Source organism: Dipodomys spectabilis, unplaced genomic scaffold (genome assembly GCF_019054845.1).
Source record: "Dipodomys spectabilis isolate Male_0828 unplaced genomic scaffold, ASM1905484v1 ptg000096l, whole genome shotgun sequence".
Taxonomy (NCBI): Eukaryota; Metazoa; Chordata; class Mammalia; order Rodentia; family Heteromyidae; genus Dipodomys; species Dipodomys spectabilis.
The window spans coordinates 7,305,336-7,328,656 of NW_024870773.1; the positions used below are offsets into that span (position 1 = coordinate 7,305,336).

At 39.1% G+C, this 23,321-nt stretch overlaps 2 protein-coding genes across 4 annotated transcripts in view; one reads left to right on the forward strand and one right to left on the reverse strand.

Annotated features, from left to right (window-relative positions):
• Mastl (microtubule associated serine/threonine kinase like) overlaps nucleotides 1-23,321 on the forward strand; it is a 42,736-nt gene that overhangs the window by 5,455 nt on the left and 13,960 nt on the right. For 2 of the 3 annotated variants that reach the window (XM_042686063.1, XM_042686065.1), the window contains exons 3-9: nucleotides 2,993-3,132; nucleotides 4,124-4,212; nucleotides 7,242-7,348; nucleotides 7,910-8,048; nucleotides 11,732-11,904; nucleotides 14,648-15,787; nucleotides 17,875-18,016. In XM_042686063.1, the coding sequence (XP_042541997.1) occupies nucleotides 2,993-3,132; nucleotides 4,124-4,212; nucleotides 7,242-7,348; nucleotides 7,910-8,048; nucleotides 11,732-11,904; nucleotides 14,648-15,787; nucleotides 17,875-18,016 (1,930 nt within the window). The remainder of the gene's footprint in view (nucleotides 1-2,992; nucleotides 3,133-4,123; nucleotides 4,213-7,241; nucleotides 7,349-7,909; nucleotides 8,049-11,731; nucleotides 11,905-14,647; nucleotides 15,788-17,874; nucleotides 18,017-23,321) is intronic. The other variant, XM_042686064.1, reaches the window with a different exon arrangement.
• On the reverse strand, nucleotides 8,408-8,754 carry LOC122113321 (60S ribosomal protein L37a-like). The gene has a single exon (XM_042686324.1). The coding sequence runs from the start codon at nucleotides 8,733-8,735 to the stop codon at nucleotides 8,457-8,459; it is 279 nt and encodes a 92-aa protein (XP_042542258.1). The 5' UTR covers nucleotides 8,736-8,754; the 3' UTR covers nucleotides 8,408-8,456.

The window sequence follows — 23,321 nt, forward strand, 5'->3', positions numbered from 1 at the left end:
TATTCAGTAGACCTGCTGGGACCAGGCAAGGTTGGCACTCCACGTGGCTGGGAAAGGCCTGGGAATGAGAGAGCTGGGAAAGAGAGAGGAAAGAACTAGAGCAGAGAGAAAGCAGAGAGAGCTAGAAAAGAGCAGCAAGAGGGCTTCTGGGCCTGCGCTAGGCCTTATCTAGGGTATGGGCGGAGAAGGGTGTGGCCACATCAAATTCAGATGTGACCTTAGCAGATGCAGGTGTGACCTCTTCCTGGTGTCCCAGTTGCCTAGGTAACGCAGGTACTGGGTGGAGACTTTGCTGCAAGGAGGGTGGAGTCTGCTCCCCATCCAGGAGCAGACCATACACTTTCTTTTTTTTTGCGGGAGGGGGGGGGGGAGGGGGGGGGGGTGCCGGTCATAGGGCCTGAACTCTGGGCCTGGGCACTGTCCCTCAGCTCTTCAGCTCAAGGCTAACGCTCTACCACTTGAGCCACAGCGCCACTTCCGGCTTTTTTCTTTTTGCTTATGTGGTACTAAGGAATTGAACCCAGGGCCTCATGCATGCAAGGCAAGCTCTCTACCACTGAGCCACCTTCCCAACCCCAAATCTTTTTTTTTTTTTTTTGCCAGTTGTGGGGCCTGAACTCTGGGCCTGGGTGCTGTCCCTCAGCTCTTCAGCTCAAGGCTAGTGCTCTACCACTTGAGCCACAGCACCACTTGCGACTTTTTCTGCATATGTGGTGCTGAGGAATCAAACCCAGGGCCTCATGCATGCAAGGCAAGCACTCTACCACTGAGCCACCTTCCCAGCCCCCCAGCCCCAAATCTTAACCTTTCTTTAGTAATCACTGAATGCAGTGATGAAAGAGCACAGTATCTAGGTGTACTTGTATTTGGATTCGAGATCTGATACACACTAGCTTTATGATCAGCGCAGTTTAACTTGTTACATTATTAGAGTTCTGCAAAGGAAAATTATCAATACAATGTATGTTTGTACATATGTATACATGCATAGAAAGAGATCTATTTGTAAGGAACCTGCTCACTAGATTATGGAGGCTTGCGTGTCTGAAATCTGCAAGGTAGCTTGGTGATCCAGAGACTCATGAAAGGTTGACATTGCAGCTTCCCCAGGCAGTATGGAGGCAGATCACCCTCTACCTCTGGGGACTTTCAGTCTTCTTTCCCTCTTTTTTTTTTTTTTTTTTTTTTGGGTCCGGTCGTGGGGCCTGAACTCTGGGCCTGGGTGCTGTCCCTCAGCTCTTCAGCTCAAGGCTAGCGCTCTACCACTTGAGCCACAGCACCACTTCCGGCTTTTTTCTTTTTGCTTATGTGGTGCTGAGGAATCGAACCCAGGGCCTCTAGCATGCAAGGCAAGCGCTCTACCACTGAGCCACCTTCCCAGCCCTCTTCTTTCCCTCTTAACAGCTTTTTTTTTTTAAGTTCATGTGCTTTATTGTTACTATAAAGGTGATGAACCGAGGGATTAAGTTAGTCAGGTAATGAGTACAATTCCTTTCATATACAGTGTCTTCTGTTCCCTCACTCTCACCCAGTACTTCCCTTTCATCTTGACTCTTAACTGCTTTTAACTAAATAATTAAGAGCTACTAGAATTAAGGGAGGTGGGGGTGGGGGAGCGTCAAATGAACTTTGTCAAAGTCTACAGATTTAAATGTTAAACTCTAAAGTATCCTAAAGAATACTTTAGGTGTATTATAAAAATGATTCTTAAGCTATAAACTCTTCTGGTACCTGAAGATTTAGTTCATTGCCAATCTTGCAATAAGCCTTCCTAAATTGATGCTGAATGTGATGTAGATTTAATGAGGGAGCAGTAAAGAAAGTAGATAGGTTTCCATAGGCAGAGATAAGCACTTTTCCTCTAGCCACTCTCTGCCCCTGCATTGAGACAAATTCAAGAAAAGTAAGGGATTTGTTTTGTTTTTCTTTAACAAACAAAAGTTAAGATAGGCAGCTATAATAATAGGCGTGAGCCACCAGAGCTCAGCCTTTGACTCCTTTTCTTTATTTTTATTATTTTTTTTTGTGAGGGGGGGCCAGTAGTGGGGCCTGAACTCTGGGCCTGGGCGCTATTCCTCAGCTCTTCAGCTCAAGGCTAGCGCTCTTCCACTTGAGCCACAGTACCACTTCCGGCTTTTTGCTTATGGGATACTGAGGAATTGAACCCAGGGCCTCCTGCATGCAAGGCAAGCGCTCAGTAGAGCCACCTTCCCAGCCCCTACTCCTTTTCTTTAAAAAGCAGCATATAGCTGGGTGCTAGCTGCGTGCTGGTGGCTAACACCTGTAATCCTAGCTACTCAAGAGGCTGAGATCTGAGGATGGAGGTTCAAAGCCAGCCCGAGAAAGGAAAGTCTAGACTCTTATCTCCAACTAACCACTCGAAAAACCAGAAGTAGTGAAAACCAGAAGTGGTGCTGTGGCTCAAGTGCTCGCCGTGAGCTGAATTGCACAGGGACAGCGCCCAAGCCCAAGCCCTCTGGACAGCTTCAAGCTCCACAACCGACGAAAAGAAACAAACAAAATTTAAAATGAATGGTAAAATGTGATCGTAGTGTATATACTATAATTTTACCTATTTTTTTCTCTTAATGGTAACATCCTTTTAGATGTCATCATAGAATTCCATCAATTAACCTGCGTTGGTGGCTCATGCCTGTAATGCTAGGTACTCAGGAGCCTGAGATCTAAGGATCGCGGTTCAAAGCCAGTCCAGGCAGGAAAGACTATGAGAATCTCATCACCAATAAGCCACTAGAAAACGGGAAGTGGCACTGAGGCTCAAGCGGTAGAGCATTGGCCTTGACCTGAGGGACAGCGCCCAAGCCCAGCATTCAAGCCCCCGACCCCCCAAAAAAAGGCCATCAATTTAATCATAAGAAGGAAAAATAAATTATTTGTTATGCTAAAAATATGTAACTAATGTTACATTTTAATGACTACATTTTAAGGTATTGATAATTTTATTTAACAATATTAAATTCCTTTTTGATAGGTAATGGAATATCTTATTGGCGGAGATGTCAAGTCTCTCCTACATATATATGGTTATTTTGATGAAGAGATGGCTGTGAAATATATTTCTGAAGTAGCACTAGCTCTAGATTACCTACACAGACATGGAATTATCCACAGGTAAAGCCTGGCTTTTCTCCAAGTTATCACTTAAAAATGCTCTTAATCAAATATATGTCTTAATTCTTTGACTCCCAATGAATTGTAATACATACTTATCTACTTCCAGGTTATCTAAAATTTGGTAGTAGCTTATGTGAGTTGAAAAATTTTGATAATTCTTGTGCATGTAAATATATATGAATGTATGTATTGTGCTGGTTCTAGGGCTTTAACTCAGAGCCTCTCACTCTTATTTGCCTTTATATTCCCTACTCAATGTTGGTGCTGTAGCACTTGAGCCACAGCTCTACTTTGTGTTTTGCTGGTTAATTAAAGAGTTTAACAAACTTGGCTGCTTCAGCTAGCTTTGAACTTGGATCCTCAGATCTCAGCCTCCTGAGTGGCTATGTTTACAGCTGTGAGTCTCCAGCACCCAGCCTTCCAGTATTTTTAAAATGTGTTGCTTTGAACATGAATATGCATTATAATATGAAGTTAATCTCTACAATAAAATGCCATAATATGAAATAAATAAATATTATATAGTTTATTAAAATATAATATGAAATATACTATCTACTCTGCCATCATCGTCCTAGCTGATATATACTCTTTCCCTTTATGTAAGGAAAGGGTAAGTGGCTCTTACCTGTTAAAGTTTAATTAGATCTTCTTTTACAGATAAGTAATTTTAAACTGGCTTGAGACTAATTTTTTTTCCTATTGATGTTTACTTACTTTAATTGAAGTGCTAAAACATAATGCAAAAGATAATATAGTATTAAATCATTTAACTTTTTTGTACATCCTTCTATACAAATAATGTTTTGCTTTGAGAGGGTTTTTTGGCACTTTTCATAGCTAACAATGGGTTTTTATAAATAAGTTATGGTTCATTTGTCTCTCTTAAAGAACTATTTCTTTCTCTCTGTCCCCACCTCTACACATACACACCTTCTCACATCGAAACTAGCTCTTATTTTACTTACCTCTGATTTACCTTTTGTAGGGATTTGAAACCAGACAATATGCTTATTTCCAATGAGGGTCATATTAAGCTGACAGATTTTGGCCTCTCCAAAGTCACTTTGAATAGAGGTAAGGAAAACAGTAGACAATTTTCTTTTAAAATGTGGTGATTATTTATCTCAAAAGATACTAGAAATATGTAATGATGGGGGGGTTGGCATTCTCTGATAAACAAGAAACATGGTGGAAGGAGTTTTAGCTGTAAAGGGTAGCATGTGGGTTTAGCATGCATAAAGTCCTGCGTTCTATCTCCAGCACCAAAAATAACAAAAAGAGAAATGAGAATCATTAGTTTTTGGTCTTTAAAACATATATTCAACATGAATCTCACACCTCCTGTTTTCCTGACTTTTATCCCTACTGAAATTTGTTCTTAATAATTAAGCATAAGCAAAATAACTACAATATGATAGAGTTAATAGATAAAAATGAATTCATATATATATACTATCAACACCTTAGAAAACAAAGAGTCAAAGAAAGGGAACACATAATTCACACACGTTCACAAATGAGAATAAGTTCATTTAAGAAATATGCCAAAAAGAATAAATGAACAGTTATACACTATTAAGTATATCAAAAAGGTATACTGATCTAGTAAATGAGATTCAAAAAATACATACTGAAGTTTTTCTTGAGGGATTATAAATTAGTTAAATGATTGCTCAAGAAAATCTGCCATGGAGCCGGGCGCTGGTGGCTCACGCCTGTAATCCTAGCTACTTAGGAGGCTGAGATCTGAGGATCACGGTTCAAAGCCAGCCCGGGCAGGAAAGACCGCGAGACTCCTATCTCCAATAAACCACCAGAAAACTGGAAGTGGCGCTATAGCTCAAGTGGTAGGGCACTAGCCTTGGGCTGAAGAGCTGAGGGACAGTGCCCAGGCTCAGAGTTCAGCCCCTATGACTCACAGGAAAAAAAAAATCTGCCATGCCAGGTGCTGATGGGGTGGCTCTCACCTATAATCCTAGCTACTCAGGTGGCTAAGGTCTGAGGATTGTGGGTTGAAGCCAACCCAGGCAGAAAAGTCCTCAGGAGACATTTATCTCTAATAAACTACTCAGAAAAGCCAGAAGTGTTCCTGTGGCTCAAGTGGTAGAGCACTAGCCTTGAGCCCAAAGAGGCCCAGCTGGGGACAGCACCCAAACTGAGTTCAACTCCCGAGGACCAGGAAAAGAAAAATCTGCCAATACTTTTTTGTTGGTGGTGGTTGTGGGGCTTAACCTCAGTGCCTGGGCACTGTCCCTGAGCTCTTTTTACTAGACTAGTGCTTTACCACCTTGATCCACAGCACCACTTCTGGTTTTTGAGTGGCTAATTGGAGATAAGAGTCTTACAAGGACTTTTCTCCCAGGGCTGGCTTTAAACCATGATCTTAAGAGCTCAGCTTCCTGAGTTGCTAGGATTACAGGCATGACCCACTATATTATAGTATGCTTACCACATAAACTTTCTAAAATCTAAACATTTTAAACTTGTGAAATAGTCTAAGTTCTATAATTCCAGATAAACTATTGGAAACCCTTTTCTTCCTTCCTTCCTTCCTTCCTTCCTTTCTTTCTTTCTTTCTTTCTCTTTCTTTCTCTCTTTTTCTCTCCTTCCTTTCTCTCTTTCCTTTCTTTCTCTCCCTCCCTCCTTCTTTCCTTTCTTTCTTTCTTTCTTTCTTTCTTTCTTTCTTCCTTTCTTTCTTTCCTTCCTCGTCCCTGCCTCTCTCCTTCCCTCCCTCCCTCCCTCCTTCCTTCCTTCCTTCCTTCCTTTCTTCTTTCCTTCCTTCCTTCCTTCCTTCCTTTCCTTGAGTTTGCATGCAAGGCTAACACTCACTACTGTATTAGTCATAACTCCACTTAAGGCTTTTTTAATGATTAGTTGGAGATAAGAATCTCATGGACTTTCTGCTCAGGCAGGCTTTGAACCACATCCTCATATCTCAGCCTCCTGAGTAGATTGGATAATGAGAGTAAGCCATTGGTACCTGGCTTGGAAAACTGCATTAAAATGATGTTCTTGGTGAATTAATGTCATTTATATGAAAGAATGGTCTAATTTTCTTAGTTTTATCTATAAAATTATTTGTAAAATTATTATTACTTTATCATGAGACACAAATGAAATTTGTTTTAGGTTCCAACTTTAAGTATACTTTTCAAAAGTCCTATATCACATGCAGAACATTAGGTCTTTCTTGCCTTTTTTTTTGTTTTTTTAGGTCCGGTAGTGGGGCCTGAACTCTGGTCCTGGGCGCTGTCCCTCAGCTCTTCAGCTCAAGGCTAGTGCTCTACCACTTGAGCCAAAGCGCCACTTCTGGCTTTTTTCTTTTTGCTTATGTGGTGCTGAGGAATCGAACCCAGGGCCTCTGGCATGCAAGGCAAGTGCTCTACCACTGAGCCACCTTCTCAGCCCCTCTTGCCATTTTTTATATCTAAATAAAATAGTATATTATTGTATACCAGTGTCAAATTATTTTGAAATATTATACCTTAAAATATTCTAGTAACATGGGTCAATTTTTGTCTTGTCATGTAGGTTAATATGAACTTCCCCTGATTATACTAATTTCTTCCTCCTTTTCAGAAAACTGATTTACAAAAAATACCTTTTGCTAGTTAGCTAAAGATCACTTTTAGTAATTGAGTGTCCTAAGAAGATAATAGGATTATGTATCATTTTACCTATCTATTCCAGAGAAATATTGTGTTCTATCAGACCTTTTAATGATTCTAGCTGTTTGATTAGGTGGTCATATTTATACTATGGCATATTTATACTGCGCATATTTATACTGCATAAAAACTACCAGTTTTGTAGATACGGTTAATAGTGCAGAAAAAGGGGAAAATTCAAAACATGTGATCATTGACTTGGTCAATAACAATCATAGGTTTTCAGAAGTGTGTGTGTGTATGTGTGTACGCATACACATGTGCGTGAGAATGTGCACGTGTGCATGCGTGCTGATCCCTAGGCTTAAACTCAGGTCCTGGGCACTGTCGATGAGTTTTTGTGCTCAAGACGAGTGCTCTACCACTTGAGCTGCAGTTCTCTGGGGACAATGGAAGGTTTTAAAGTAATTCATGTACTTTGGTTTTTGTGCATAGATATCAATATGATGGATATCCTTACAACACCATCAATGGCTAAACCTAAACAAGATTATTCAAGAACCCCAGGACAAGTGTTATCTCTCATCAGTTCTTTGGGATTTGTAAGTACTTGATGAGAAAAAACTCATGTAACATACCATATAATGATCACCACTTAAAATTTAACGTTTCACTGGGCGCCGGTGGCTCATGCTATAATCCTAGCTACTCAGGAGGCTGAGATCTGAGGACTGCAGTTCAAAGCCTGCCTAGGCAGGAAAGTCTATGAGACTCTCATCTCCAATAAAACACCCCAAAATTGGAAGTGGCACTTTGGCTGAAGTGGTAGAGTGCTTGCTTTGAGCTGAAGAGCTCAGGCACATGGCCCAGGCCCAGAGTTCCAGCCCCACGACCGACAAAAAAAAAAAGTCTCCTTTAAAATGGCAAAAAAAAAAAATCTAAATTTAAATAATATCTAGATTTTATTTAAAAAATAAATTTTATTTTTCTAATTAAAAAAGGGTTTTAATCTTTCATTTAAAGTATTTTTATCTTTTTATTTTAAAAAAGATCTAGATTAAAATATCAAGTATGAGACCTCTCTACTTAGATGGTGTTACTATCTATTTTGGATGATACTTTTCTTAAATCTCATATTTGTTTTAAACTTTCACTTTCAATAGTTCACACCAAGTACAGAAAAAAGTCAAGAGGCTACAGCCCATCAATTTGAAACATCAGAACTTTCTCAAGGATTAATTTGTCCTATGTCTATAGATCAAAAAGAGATTACTCCTTGTTCTAGCAAAGAACTAAACTCATGTGAGTATAAATGAAAATTTTTATTGTATTGTGTACTTGAAAGAACAAAAAGTCTCAAAATTCTAAATTTCATTTGGCAGTTTAATAATTTTAAAGTGTAATTGTTGGGGCTAGGAAGGTGGCTCACTGGTAGAGCTCTTGCCTTGCATGCATGAAGCCCTGGGTTCGATTCCTCAGCACCACATAAGCAAAAAGAAAAAAGCCAGAAGTGGCGCTTTGGCTCAAGTGGTAGAGCACCAGCCTTGAGCTGAAGAGCTGAGGGACAGCGCCCAGGCCCAGAGTTCAGGCCCCACAACCAGAACCCCCGCCAAAAAAAAAATGTAATTGTTTGATCCTGCCATTTCTTTTTTATTTTTAATAAATTAACCCAGTTATTGTAGGGTAGGAATATCTCAGATGGTAGAGCTTTTACTGGTCTTTTAATTCCTTCAGTCTTCTAATGGCAGATTTGACTGTGATGGCAGAAGTGGTGGTGTAAGTCCAGGCATCACCAGCCAATGTTTTCATGCAGGAACCACAGTGCCAGATATCCACTGCTTGCCTCTTCATATTAGTCTTACTACAGAAGGAGCAGGTGTAGTTGGTGTGCTGGCTGATTTCAGATTTTTTCACCATCTTCCAGAGTGAAGCACCACAGCAGGTGCTATATTTACCGACAATGCCGACCTTCTTGGTGCGTTTGGCCATATTGCCACAACTCAGGTCCCAGCCCAAAAAGTTGATCCTGCCATTTCTTATAGAGATTGTGGCAGGTTTTTAAGCTGTAGAATAAAATATATTGCTAATGATATATTCCTCCAAATACCTATAATATTGTAATGATCATTGGGGAAAATTTCACTATTTTTGGTCTATGGAAAACATACATCTTTATAAATTGATTTCCAAAAGTTTACACGGTCATTTAAATTTTAAAACTCAATTTTTTTTTTTTGTTTTCATTTGATTGGTTCAGTTTGATTTGGCATTTTTTTTATAGTCTTGCCATATCACCCAAACTGATTTTGAACTTGTGATCTTCCTGTCCTGGGATTACAGGCATGAGCTATCATGCCAACCCTCAAAGGTGTGTGTGTGTGTGTGTGTGTGTGTGTGTGTGTACAGGCATGAGCTATCATGCCAACCCTCAAAGGTGTGTGTGTGTGTGTGTGTGTGTGTGTGTGTGTGTGTGTGTGTGTGTGTGTGTGTGTTTGATAAAAGACCAGTTAGTGAGGAGGAAGATGAGAGAGATAATTTGAATTTATGTAGCACTTCACACTTTGTAACTTAGTGACAGTGGACAGTTTAGTTCTATGAAACCGTGTTCCTCTTCTTAGGAATATACTTAATGCCTTGAATGGTCAATGTAAGTTGTTCTCATAGACCTTGCCTTATTTTGATTTTGGACCTCAAGAAAGTTATATGTATTTAGGACATATATAGAATTAACAAGTGAGAAAACTCCAATACTTGAAAATATCTAGTTGCACCCTAATAATTGGATAAGCTAAGACTTGATTACAAATCTAATTATCCACTGAGCTTTTTCTCCAAATGTAGTCTTACTTCTTTTTTTCTTTCTTTTTTTTTTTTGTCAGTTGTGGATCTTGAACTCTGGGCCTGAGCTCAAGGCTAGCACTCTCCCACTTGAGCTACAGCGCCACTTCCAGTTTTCTAGTGGTTTATTGGAGATAAGAGTTTCAGGGACTTTCCTGCCCGGGCTGGCTTTGAATTGCGATCCTCAGATCTCAGCCTCCTGAGTAGCTAGGATTATAGGCGTGAGCCACGAGCGCCCAGCTGTAGTCTTATTTCTTATATCAAAATTATATGCTAGGGGAAGTGGCGCTGTAGCTCAAGTGGTAGAGCGCTCGCCTTGAGCTGAAGAGCTGAGGGACAGCGTCCAGGCCCAGAGTTCAAGCCCCACGACCGACAAAAAAAAAATCAAAAAAAAAAACCATATGTATACTTTTGGGCTGGGAAGGTGGCTCAGTGGTAGAGCGCTTGCCTTGCATGCCTGAGGCCCTGGGTTCGATTCCTCAGCACCACATAAGCAAAAAAGAAAAAAGCCGGAAGTGGCGCTGTGACTCAAGTGGAAGAGCGCTAGCCTTGAGCTGAAGAGCTGAGGGACAGCGCCCAGGCCCAGAGTTCAGGCCCCACAACTGGACCCAAAAAAAAAAATTATATGCTAGGGCTGGGAAAGTGGCTCAGTGGTAGAGTGCTTGCCTCGCATGCATGAGGTCCTAGGTTCAATTCATCAGCACCACATAAGCAGAAAAAGCTGGAAGTTGCGCTGTAGCTCAAGTGATAAGAGTGCTAGCCTGAGCTGAAGAGCTGGGGGACACCGCCCAGACCCATAGTTCAGGTACCCCGACTCGCCAAAAAAAAAAAAAAATTATATGCCAAAAGCTGAAACATAGTGGTACCTACCATCTGGCACTAGGGAGGCTGAGGCAGGAGGATTGTGAGTCTGGGTTATGTAGCAAGACCCTATGTCCAAACAAAATAAATTCCTGAAAAAGATACCTATAGCTTTGATAAACAGAAAACTGTTGATATACAAACTATGCATATATCGCTTATAGCCTTTTTCTGCTTTAGTTTTGCTTAGTCTTATTAGAACGAGCTAGGTACAAGGCACTGTGGTGGTCATCTGGGTGCATAGAAAAATGACATACCCTAGGTTAAATTCCAAGCCCCAAAACAAAAACAAAAGAACAAAAAGAATTTATATACAATTGTCTTTACTAAAAGCTCAATTATCTTTTGTCCAATTACAGATTAAGGAATGGCTATTTTTAGTATTATTTTTATGATAAAGGTGCAAGTGTCATATAAATAGTGCTGCTTTATAGTACTGCATTGATACCTAATTTACCATTACCATTTGTTTTATCCAGTCAAAGTGAGAAAATTCTTTATACAGGGATAGGCATGTAGCATATTAGTAGAGTATTTGCCTTTCATGTACAAAGCTGCGGGTTCAATCTCCAACACTGCCCCTAAAAGAAAGGAAATGTCTTCTGTCTACAGTTTGTAGTACTTTGGGAGCATAAATACAAGCTTCTAGTAAAGCTATAGTTTTAGATTACCAGTTGAGCTGAATAAATTTTGTATCATTTTAACCTTACATAATATCTTGTATATGGTACATCAGTAATGTCTTTCATCAAGAATAGCTTTAGACAGGGAAGGTGGCTCAGTGGTAGAGTGCTTGCCTTGCATGCATGAGGCCCTGGGTTTGATTCCTCAGCACCACATAAGCAGAAAAGGCCAGAAGTGGTGCTGTGGCTCAAGTGGTTGAGCGCTAGCCTTGAGCTGAAGAGCTTAGGGACAGTGCCCAAGCCCAGAGTTCAGACCCCATGACTGGCAAAAAAATAAATAAATAAAAAATGAATAAATAAATAAAAAGAATAGCTTCAAGTTGGTTCATAAATAATTCATAGTTGATTTCCTTTTAATTGTAAATTAATTCCCTTATCCTGATTTTTACTTTTAAATTTAAAGGATTTTTTTTATAATATTCACAGCAGTACTTATATTTGTAACAATTTATGAATCTAAACATAATGAAAATAATTCTAGAAACACTTGCAACTGTCCGAATGGTCAGACCTTGTTTAGAAAGCAATCATTCTGATATGTTGTACATATTGTGTAAGGAATTAAGAAAGCTTTAACATGATTCAATATTTGCTTTCCTACAGGTCTTGAAACACTTACTTCCAACCCAGGAGTGCCTGTGAAATGTTTAACTTCTAATCTGCTCCAGTCTAGGAAAAGGCTGGGGACATCTAGTGCCAGTAGCCAGTCCCACACCTTTGTGTCCAGTGTGGAATCAGAATGTCACAGCAGTCCCAAGTGGGAAAATGACAGCCAGGTTAGAAGGCAATTATTTTAACCCCAAACCAATATGCTTTTCAAGTTAATGATAGAAATATCATGCCTTTTTATGCAAATTCTATAATAGTTTCATGAATGATAGTCGAGATTTATCAGAAATCATTTATTTTCCTGGATATCTTGTTGAAGTATTTCATTTTTCATTATTATGATTAAGTAATTATAGCAAATTGATAGTAAATGTTTTTGGCCTCTAGACGTCTAGGTTTCCTTTTAATTCCCTACCATGATATAGACCTTACCTTGTTGAAATATTTTGTGTGTTTTTTATATATTATTTTAAAACTACTACCTTCTTCTATATTGGTTCCCACTAATTCTTTACTTAATGAAATGACAAATCTTCACAATTAACTTTTAGACCAAAGAATAGTAAGGTTGGGTACTTCAAAATGAATGGATTTATTTATAAGTAATTTAATTTATACATTATTTTTATTTTTGCCTTTTATTATTGAAGTTATCAAAGCTAATAGTTATAAAAGATGATACAAACTAAAATGTAAAATTATATTGTCTCCTTCATTGGACGTTGATAAAACTTTTTTTGGGGGGAGGGGGTTCGTCGTGGGGCTTGAGCGCTGTCCCTGCACTCTTCAGCTCAAAATGAGCCACAGGGCCACTTCTGGTTTTCTAGTGGTTTATTGGAGATAAGAGTCTCACAGACTTTTTTTCTTTTTCTTTTTTTTTGGGGTCCGGTCGTGGGGCCTGAACTCTGGGCCTGGGCGCTGTCCCTCAGGTCTTCAGCTCAAGGCTAGCGCTCTACCACTGGAGCCACAGCACCACTTCTGGCTTTTTTTTTCTGTTTTGCTTATGTGGTGCTGAGGAATCGAACCCAGGGCCTCATACATGCAAGGCAAACGCTCTACCACTGAGCCACCTTCCCAGCCCTCTCACAGACTTTCCTACCCAGGCTGGCTTTGAACTTTGATCCTCAGATCTCAGCCTCTTGAGTGGCTAGGATTACAGGCATGAGCCACCAGCACCCAGCTAAACATTTTTCTTTTTGGGGGGTGGGGGCCTGAACTCTGGGCCTGGGCGCTGTCCCTCAGCTCTTCTAGCTAAACATTCTTGTTAGAATAAACCTTCCATTTGATTAACTTGGATTATAGTTTCTTCTTATTCTCTGCACTCTGGTTTCTTCATTACTGTTGAATATTTGTTTCTGTAAGGGCAAATTAACTTTAGATAAACTAGATAAGAGCCAGGTGCTAGTGCCTCATGCCTGTAATCCTAGCTATTAAGGAGGCCGAAATCTGAGGATCATGGTTCAAAGCTAGCCCCGGTAGTCTAGCCCAGGTAGGAAAGACCATGAGACTCTTATCTCCAGAAAACCGGGAGTGGCACTATGGCTCAAGTGGTAGATTACTAGCCTTGAGCTGAAGAGCTGAGGGACAGCGACCAGGCCTAGAGTTCAAGCCCCACAACTGACCAAACAACAAAACAAAAAAAACCCCTAGATAAAGTAGTGCTTCTAAATCCTTTTTCTCCCTTTTTAAGCTATGATATGAATAACATATGCTGTAAGATGGGCTGGGAAGGTGGCTCAGTGGTAGAGCACTTGCCTTGCATGCATGAGGCCCTAGGTTCGATTCCTCAACACCACATAAGAAAAAAGCAGGAAGTGGCGCTGTTGCTCAAGTGGTAGAGCACTAGCCTTGAGCTGAAGAGCTGAGGGACAGCGCCCAGGCCCAGAGTTCAGGCCCCAGGACCGGACCCAAAAAAAAAAAAAAACATATGCTGTAAGATAGATTATAAACTTCCGTTCATAGTATTTCATCCCTTATATTCTAAAAAGCATAGCATATCATATATTATTTCAAACTACATACAGCTTTACCTTCTTCCATTTCACATTTGGAAGAAAAGATTGATGAAATTATTGTAGCACTTCATAACTTATATCACAGGAGTCTAGTGAACCACAGGGACCAGGTGATATCCTGGTACTAGTCCTCAAATTCATCATTTTATGCTTGGAAAATGGTTAATTAATTCAGGAATTTTTTTTCAGGCTTGTGACTAAGCTCTCCTTTTTCTTACTAAATAAATTAGTGACAGTTATTATTTCATATTTATACATTGAAAATAGGGACTATTAGTGCTGAAGATTCACAGTACTAACTGAATGTTCTCATAAAAATCATGGCCACCATGCACCAAATTGCAAAATTATTTACAAAATTCTGATGAGTAACCAGGAAGAGTTGGAATTCAGACAATTTTTAGGGAAAGTATTTTGTTACCAGTGCATCATCAGTTTACTTATTGGCAATGGTTTTTAATTCCTACTGTTTTTGGTATTATTGCTAATGTAAAGTAATACAAGTTTATTGTAACTATTTTTGGTTTCTGATTTTTCAGTGATTAGATCTTAAGCCCAATGGAGTTGCAGTACAAAAAAAGGGCTCCCAAACAGATAATGTAGCCTTATCTCCAAATTTACCTGTTAATTTGTTCCGCTTAACAGCATGTAGTACAGTATCAAAATAAATGTTAGAGGATAATAGACTTAAATTTTGACCAATGTTTCATTTAAAGTAATGGTATTAAGTTTATGCAGTAATTTATTCTAATTCTCTATTATCATTGTTCTTTCACTCCATATGAAGCATAGTAGGTTATGGAGTTATTTGTCCCACATAGGTGCTATATTATAGACTAGAAGGTTAAAGAAGATCAGCTTTATGCAACTAAAAAATGCATTTTCTCCCTCTCAGGAAAGTGACAAGGCATTGGGCTCTGCAATGAGTTGGAATACAGTTGAAAAGTTATGTATGAAATCCACAGATGCCATCGAGACCAAAAGTTTTCATAAAAAGGAACTTGAATTAGTCCTTTCTCCCATTCATAACAGCAGTGTTAATCCTGCCACTGGAAACTCTTATGTAAAACTTGCTAAAAAATGCTTCTCTGGGGAAGCTTCTTGGGCAGCAAGAGAACTGGACATTAATAGTGTAAACATGACCAGTGACAAAGAAGAGTCTGGCTTCTACCACTCAAATCAGTGGGCTGTGGATTCTAGTGGTATGTCTGAAGAGCCCCTTGGGAAAAGAAATTTAAAAAGAAGTTTTCAGTTGATTGACTCTAGTCCTTGTCAGGAAATCATGCAGAATAAAAAAAATTGTGTAGAATATAAGCATAATAGTGAAATGACAGATTGCTATACAGATCAAAGTACAAGCTTAACAACTGAAGTCCAGAATCTTAAGCTCTCACTGTATAGAAGTCAGCAAAATGATTATGCCAATAAGGAGAACATTGTCGATTTTTTTACTGATAGGCAACAAACACCAGAAAAATTATGTATTCCAATGATAGCAAAAAATCTCATGTGTGAACTAGATGAAGATTGTGAAAAGATGAATCAGAAGGACCACCTAATTTCTACTTCTCTATGTTCTGATGATGATAGAGCTCCTAAAAGTATATGTATGGACTCAGATTCATCTTTTCCTGGGATTTCTATGATGGAAAGTTCATTAGAAAGGCAGTCCTTAGATCCAGATAAAAGCATCAAAGAGTCCTCTTTTGAAGAATCAAATATTGAAGATCTTATTGTATCACCAAACTGTCAAGAAAAGAACTTTCCAAAAGATGTTGAGAACTCTGCTGTCCAAGACAGTAACCAAAAAATGTTAGCTCCTTCTTCAGAGGTGTTGAAAACATTAACTCTCTCTAAGAGAAATGCTGTCGCTTTTCGAAGTTTTAACAGTCATATTAATGCATCGAATAACTCAGAACCATCCAAGATGAGCATTACTTCTTTTGATGCAATGGAAGTTTCAGGTGTTTATAGTGGTTCATATCCCATGGCCGTAACGCCTATTCAAAAACGAAGATCCTGGATGCCATATCAGGTATATTATCATGTCATTCTTTAGAAATGACATTCTATGTTATTCTTTGAAAATTAGGGAAATAAACTATGAAGATAGATGTTTGTGTCTCAGCTAGACCACATGGTATCAATTATATAGTTTTGTTCTTGTTGATAATCTATGGGTTGTTGGAAGTTTTAATGCAGAAAGATAAATCTAGTAGTAATGATTATTTCTTATTCTTTTTAATTTTTTAAATTTATTATTTTTTTTTAATTTAATTTTATTTTATTTGAGAACATACTGTACAGAGGGGTTACAATTACATGGGCAGGATAATGCATACATTTCTTACCAAGCATTGCAGCCTCCTCCTTTGTTTACCCTTCACCTCCCTTCCCAGCCTCTCCCCTCCCTCCCACCCAATCATACCCCCCCACCCCCCACTTTAAATTTATTTTTATGCTGGTCCTGGGACTTGAACTTAGGATCTGGGCATGGTCCCTGAGCTCTTCTGCTGAAGGCTACTACTTGAGCCACAACTCCACTTCTGGCTTTTTTAGTAGTTAATTGGAGATAAAAGTCTTATGGGGGGCTGGGAAGGTGGCTCAGTGGTAGAGCACTTGCCTTGTATGTATGAGGCCCTGGGTTCGATTCCTCAGCACCCCATAAGCAAAAAGAAAAAAGCCGGAAGTGGCACTGTAACTCAAGTGGTAGAGCGCTAGCCTTGAGCTGAAGAGCTGAGGGACAGCGCCCAGGACCAGAGTTCAGACCCCATGACCGGACCCAAAAAAAAAAAAATGTCTTATGGACTCTCCTGCCCGAGTTGGCTTTGAACTGAGAGCCTCAGATATCAGCCTCCTGAGTAGCTAGGATTACAGATGTTAGCCACCAGCTCCCAACAATGATTATTCATTGCTCTTTTGTTTTCTTTTTTACTATTTTTAATGATGCTTTCTTCCATTTGTGTGACCCTGCATGCTTTTTCCTAAAAAAATAGAATCAATACAATCACATATTTTCACTTGATTGCAGCAGTACTGAGGTATGAACTGAAAGTCTACTCTGTCTTCCAATGATATACTTAAATAATCTTTTCTTTAAATAGTTGGAATTGTTATTTCAAATACTACATACTAAAATATGTGTATTTTATTTTTAAGACTTTACCCTTTTATAGCATTACTAGGTTTGAATTCAGATTTTCACAGTTGCTAAGGAAGTGCTCTACCACTTGAGCTACATCTCAGCCCTTTTAGCTTTAGTTTTTGTTTTCCATGTAGGCTCTAATATTTTTGCCCAGAATGCCCTTAAACCTCGATTATCCTAACTCCATTTCCCATGTAGCTGGGACTATAGGTGTATATCAACAATTAGCTTTTTGGGGTTTTTTTTTATGATAGGGTCTTGCTAAGAAATGTTCAGACTATTCTCAAACCATTGTTCCCCTCTTTATTTCCTGAGTAGCTGAGATTACAGACATGCATCATCACACTCAGCCTAAACTTTACTTTCTTTTCTTTTTTTTTTTTTTTTTGTCAGTCATGGGGCTTGAACTTGGCCTGGGTGCTGTCCCTGTGCTCTTCAGCTCAAGGCAAGCGCACTACTACTTGAGCTAAGGCGCCACTTCCAGATTTCTAGTGGTTTATTGGAGATCAGAGTCTCACGGACTTTCCTGCCCAGGCTGGCTTTGAATCTCGATCCTCAGATCTCAGCCTCCTGAGTAGCTAGGATTACAGGCGTGAGCCACCGTTGTCTGACTCTAAACTTTACTTTCACAGACCAAAAATTCACTTTTTTTTTCTTCCATTGGAGGGAAATTAGAAAAGGCATAAACTAATTTTAAATTGTGAGGCTTGGGTTTCCCATTCAGAATTTAGTAAGGTACTTAGGAGTTCCTTAACCTCAGAGCCTGTCTTTACCCTGCCCTGGGCCCCAGGGTGGTGTTTGGCAATAATTATATTAAAATTTTACATATAAGAGCTTTTTCATAACTTGTAACTAATATGAGTTTATTTTCAAATCCCTGATCAAGGAAGTTCTAGGTTTTGGTTGTCATTTCACTATGTCTATCCACTATGAAAATAATAAGATATTGGTTGTCTCTTAAATTCTTTTTGACTTAGCAGACTCCAAGTAATGTCAAATCAGGAACTTCATACCGTACTCCAAAGAGTGTCAGAAGAGGGGCAGCCCCAGTGGATGATGGGAGGATTCTAGGAACCCCAGACTACCTGGCACCTGAGCTCTTATTGGGCACAGCTCATGGTAAGCATGCTTTTGGGTTTTTGGTTATCTAACTGTACATCATCTTTTAAAGTAAAATTGTTTTTTAAAAAAAAGGCTTTGGGTCGGTCATGGGGCTTGCACTCAGTGCCTGGGCACTGTCCCCAAGCTTTTGTACTCAAGGCTAACACTCTGTCATTTTGAGCCATGGCTCCACTTCCAGTTTTCTGGTGGTTAATTGGAGATAAGAGTCTCATGTCATGGACTTGCCTGCCTGGGCTGGCATTGAACCAGGATCCTCAAGTCTCAGCTTCCTCAGTTGCTAGGATTACAGGCATGAACCACCAGTGCCCAGCTAAAATTTCTTTAATACTTAAATAACCTAGTGCAAAAGGAAAAGAACTTATAAAATATTCTTTGTCATATAAATGGCATTTATTATGGGAAAAGGGAATGACTTTTACTCTGTGAATGTAAAAGACTAAACACTCTGGGAAAGAATAAAGGAGCAGAAGACACTGTACAAAAGGAAATGTACTCATTACCTGACTCATGTAATTGTAATCCCTCTGTTATCACTTCTATAATAACAGTAAATCAATAATAATTTTCTAAAAAGACTAACCACTAAAACACATGTCGCCATTTGTCCTTTTCCTTCAATGGTCTTACCTTCTTTGGTTCAGTCTGAGTGATCAAGATAACCCCTACCTTGCACCCCCTCTATTTGGTATTGCCTCACAATTGTGACACTAAAAATCCAGAATCAAGTATTAATGAGGCCATCCTCAATCTGAAAACTATAGGAGAATCCTTCTTTGCTCTTCTAGCTTCTGACGAATTGCTGACCATTGGTTTTCCTTGACTTGCAGATGCATCATTCCAGTTTTACCTCTTCATATGTTGATATTCTCCCTGTGTATCTTAGTGTTGGTGGCTTCTTGCAAAAACATCAAAGAAGCCACTCATATTGCATTATTGGCCCATGCCAGTCCAGTTTAACCTCATCTTAGCCTAATGAATTGTAATCTGCAATGAATATTTCCAATGAAGCCACATTCTGAAGTACTGGGAGAGCATACTGTTTTGGAGGGATACAATCCAACCTAATGTCCATGTGTTCTTCAACATCCTTTTCTGTGGTATTGGGAAGCAGACTGAGCATCTTGCCTAGCCCTTAGGCAAAGGCTGTACCTGTGAGTTATATCCCAGTCCACCCATTTTTTTCTACATCTTCTACTTTTCTGTGGGCTTCTTTTTTTGTTGTTGACAAGGTTTCCAGATGTAGTCCTAGTTGGCCTGGAGTTCCATACATATTGTAGGCTGGCCTTGAGCTCTTCATTCTGCCTCAGCCCCTCAGGTGCTAGGATTATAGATATGTGCCACCATGGCCAACTATAATTATTTCTAGAGTCCTTATTGCCAAATTTAACAGTCTCTTTTGAGTCTCATTCCTCTTACTTGATTGTTATTTTATTGTTCCTTCCTCATTTCTTTCAAATACAACCATCTCTTTGAAAGATTGGTTCTGTGACCCTCCAAAATCCAAGGTTGCGTAAGACCCTAATCAAAATGGCTCACTGTATGCATATAACCTATGTATGTAGTCCGTATACTTTAGTACATTTCTATATTCCTTATAACATCTACTACAATGTATATGCTATTTGTTTTGCCATATAATTTAAGGAATGTTATCAAGAAAAAATATTCTGTACAAGTTCTAAACAGACAGTTTTTTTTCGCCTTAAATATTTTCTATCCATGGTCAGTTGAATCTGTAGATGTAGAAATCAATGAATACAAATGACTGAATAGATTTTTTTCAAGATTCTTCCCTATACCCTGTAGCCTACACTTAATCTATATTAATCTCATCATATCCATTATTTCAGTTGTCTATAGGGAATATTCCCAAATCCCTATTTGTCCTGACTTTCTCTATGCAGCAGACATATGGCCAAGTGGCCTACTCTATATTATACTTATTATATGTAAAAACTAGACTTACTGTAAGCAAGCATGGTGATGCAGGCTTGAAACCCCAGCACCAGGCAGTCTGAGTCAGGGGAATCATGATTTTGATGGCAGCCTGAGCTATATAACAAATTCCAAGCTAACATGTGCTACAGAGTAAAACACTGGGGCTGGGAAGGTGGCTCAGTGGTAGAGGGCTTGCCTTGCATGCATGAGGCCCTGGGTTCGATTCCTCAGCACCACATAAGCAAAAAGAAAAAAAAAGCCGGAAGTGGTGCCGTGGCTCAAGTGGTAGAGTGTTAGCCTTGAGCTGAAGAGCTGAGGGACAGCGCCCAGGCCCAGAGTTCAGCCCCCCGACCAGACCCAAAAAAAAAAAAAGAGTCAGAGTGAAACACTGTCTCCAAGAGCCAGTGGCTTACATGTGTATTCCTTAGCTACTCAGGTGGCAGAGATCTGAGGATTACAGTTTGAAGCCAGCCTGGGCTGGAAAGTTCATGAGACTCTTTTCTCCAATTAACCAGCAAAAAAACTGGAAGCGGAGCTTTAGCTCAAGTGGAAGAGTGGTAGCCTTGATCATAAAACCTCAAGGACAATACCTAGGCCCTGAGTTCAAGCCCCAGGACTGGCAAAAACAAACAAACAAAAATATCATGGTGACTCCCACTTAGCTGCTCCTTACATTTACCCTTGTGTGTCAAGGAACCTCTATTTGCTTCATATTCTCATTCTAATACATGTTCATTTTTAATACATCATTTTTAATACAATTCATTTTTAATACATATTTAATTTTTCAAGTCTTATTTTACGTATGTGTTTTTATCTAGTTGTGGAAAACCAGTCTCTCAACTTCCAGTCAAATTTTTTCTCCTTATTACTTCAAGTGTCACATCTTTGATACAGCAACCCTTCAACTACTAAGAGATATTTACTTCTACAACACCTTACTATAAATCGAGTAAAGTTATGTTATTCTGGAGCTAAAGATGTAGCTCAATGCTAGAATGCATGCTCAGCATGTGGGAGGCCCTACACTTGAATCCCTACCACCACAAAAGGAAACTTAGGTCATTCTGGTTTGTTGAAATTAATTGTTAAATTCGTCTCCACTATAAAAACTTGAGAAGATTTCGTTAAAGTAGTTTATTTTCTGCCTTTTACCTAGCAGAGAAAAATTCCTTGGAAGCATTCCATAACTGTTGTTAGTAATCTCTTACAATAATAGAAATAGACACATTTAATATTCTCTATTTAGATAGATAGAGAGTGGTATTGACAATCAAACCCAGGGCCTTGTTCATGTAAGTCTTGAACTTATAATTTTAATACATTGTACCTAACTACTGTTTTCTTACATGCAGGATTTTTGACTTCAGGTAAGTAAGATTCTCTATAAAGTCATAATGGCAAACAAAAGCACATTAAAATCAGTAGTCAAAGTATAACTAGATCACATTGCATAATTTTTTCTCTTTCATCTCATTTGTGAATCCAAATGTCTTTTCTATATTATTAATAGGGGGACATGTAGAGTCATGGTTCTCAGAAAATAGACAAATTTGGCATATGTCATTTTTTACATAACTTAAAGATATCATAGAATACAACAGCAGAAATAGTCTTGATTTTAAAAAGTAATATTAGCAGCTGCAAAAAGGGTTTACTTTTCTCAATCTTTAAATTTTATTTTTATTAGAGCATAGAAACGACAGTACAAACAAAACAGCCCTACAAATTACAAGAATAGGTTATAAGTTAGAAAGCCAGCATGAGATTTTTCTTTTTCCCTGGCTAACATGTCATAATTGCTTTGATTTAATCACAATATGTGATCTTATTAGACTTTGACTTATATTTATGGGGATGTGTGGACATATCTGTGGAGAAATCAGGTATGTTTTTAACATCAGTACATTTTGGCTAAGCTGGAAAAAGGGCTTTAATTTCTAACCTAAGTAAAATATAAATATATTTTTTCCTATACTTTCCTGTTACTTGATTAATCCACTGGAATAATTCTTTCCTGTGCTGCTCAAAAGGCTACTAATTGTGGTGGTCTATGCGTTTTTAGTGGTTACTATAGTAACTGACACCTACAGAATATTAGCACCTTGTGGTCCATAAAGGAAGCATGGGCTACATGGTGAAAAGGCTGGTGAAAAGGCACTCCAAATGCATGCAATTGTTTTTCCTATTGGCATATTCCACAATGCTTTTCTACTTCTTTTAAAGTGGATGGTAGGGGTGGACGGTGGGGGAGAGGAAGAAAAATGAGGGACGGGGTAACAAGTTAGACAAGAAATGTACTCACTACCTTACTTATGTAACTGTTACCCCTCTGTACATCACCTTGACAATAAAAATTATTTTTTAAATAAAATAAAATGGATGATGGCTGTTGGTTAACCACAATAATGAATTTTGTGAACTTGTCTTTAAAATATAATTTATAGGCAAATCTAGTACTATACTAGTATTTTTATTCTGTTTTATTGATTTATTTTGTCAGTTGTACAGTTTGAACTCTGGACCTGGGCACTGTCTCTCAGCTCTTCAGCTCAAGGCTAGTGCTCAACCACTTGAGCCACAGCACCACTTCTGGTTTTCTGAGTGGTTTATTGGGGATAAGAGTCTCACTGACAGGGCTGGGAAGGTGGCTTGGTGGTAGAGTTCTTGCCTTGCATGCATGAGGCCCTGGGTTTGATTCCTCAGCACCACATAAGCAGAAAAAGCTGGAAGTGGCACTGTGGAGTGCTAGGCTTGAACTAAAGAGCTGAGGGACAGTGCCCAGGCCCAGAGTTTACCCCCACAACCAACAAAAAAATAAATAAATAAATAAAAGAACAAATGACAAAGTTGCTATTTAAAAAAAAAAAGTCTCACTGACTTTGAACTGTGATCCTCAGAGCTCAGCCTCCTGAGTAGCTAGGATTACAGGCGTGAGCCACTGGCTCCTGGCTTTAGTCTAGAATTTTATTGAAGTTAACTATCTTTCAAGGTGAAATTAACGTTGGCTTAGGAAATACTTATTTCTAAATATAAACCATCAAGGCAGTGTTTAAAATGATGGTAAAAGGGCTGGGGATGTGGCTTAGTGGTAGAGTGATTGCCTAGCTAGTATGCATGAAGCCCTGGGTTTGATTCCTCAGTACCACATACACAGAAAAGGCTGGAAGTGGTGCTGTGGCTCAAGTGGTAGAGTGCTAGCCTTAAGCAAAAGAAGCTCAGGGACAATGCCTAAGCCCTGAGTTCAAGCCCAGGACTGGCAAAAAATAAAATAATAGTTAAAGCTGGACATAATAATACACACCTATAGCAAGGCACCAGTAGCTCACGCCTGTAACCCAGCTACCCAGGAGGCTGAGATCTT

Bases quoted from the DNA above. Each gene is read 5' to 3' on its own strand.
- LOC122113321 (XM_042686324.1), bottom strand. From the start codon at position 8,735: ATGGCCAAACGCACCAAGAAGGTCGGCATTGTCGGTAAATATAGCACC.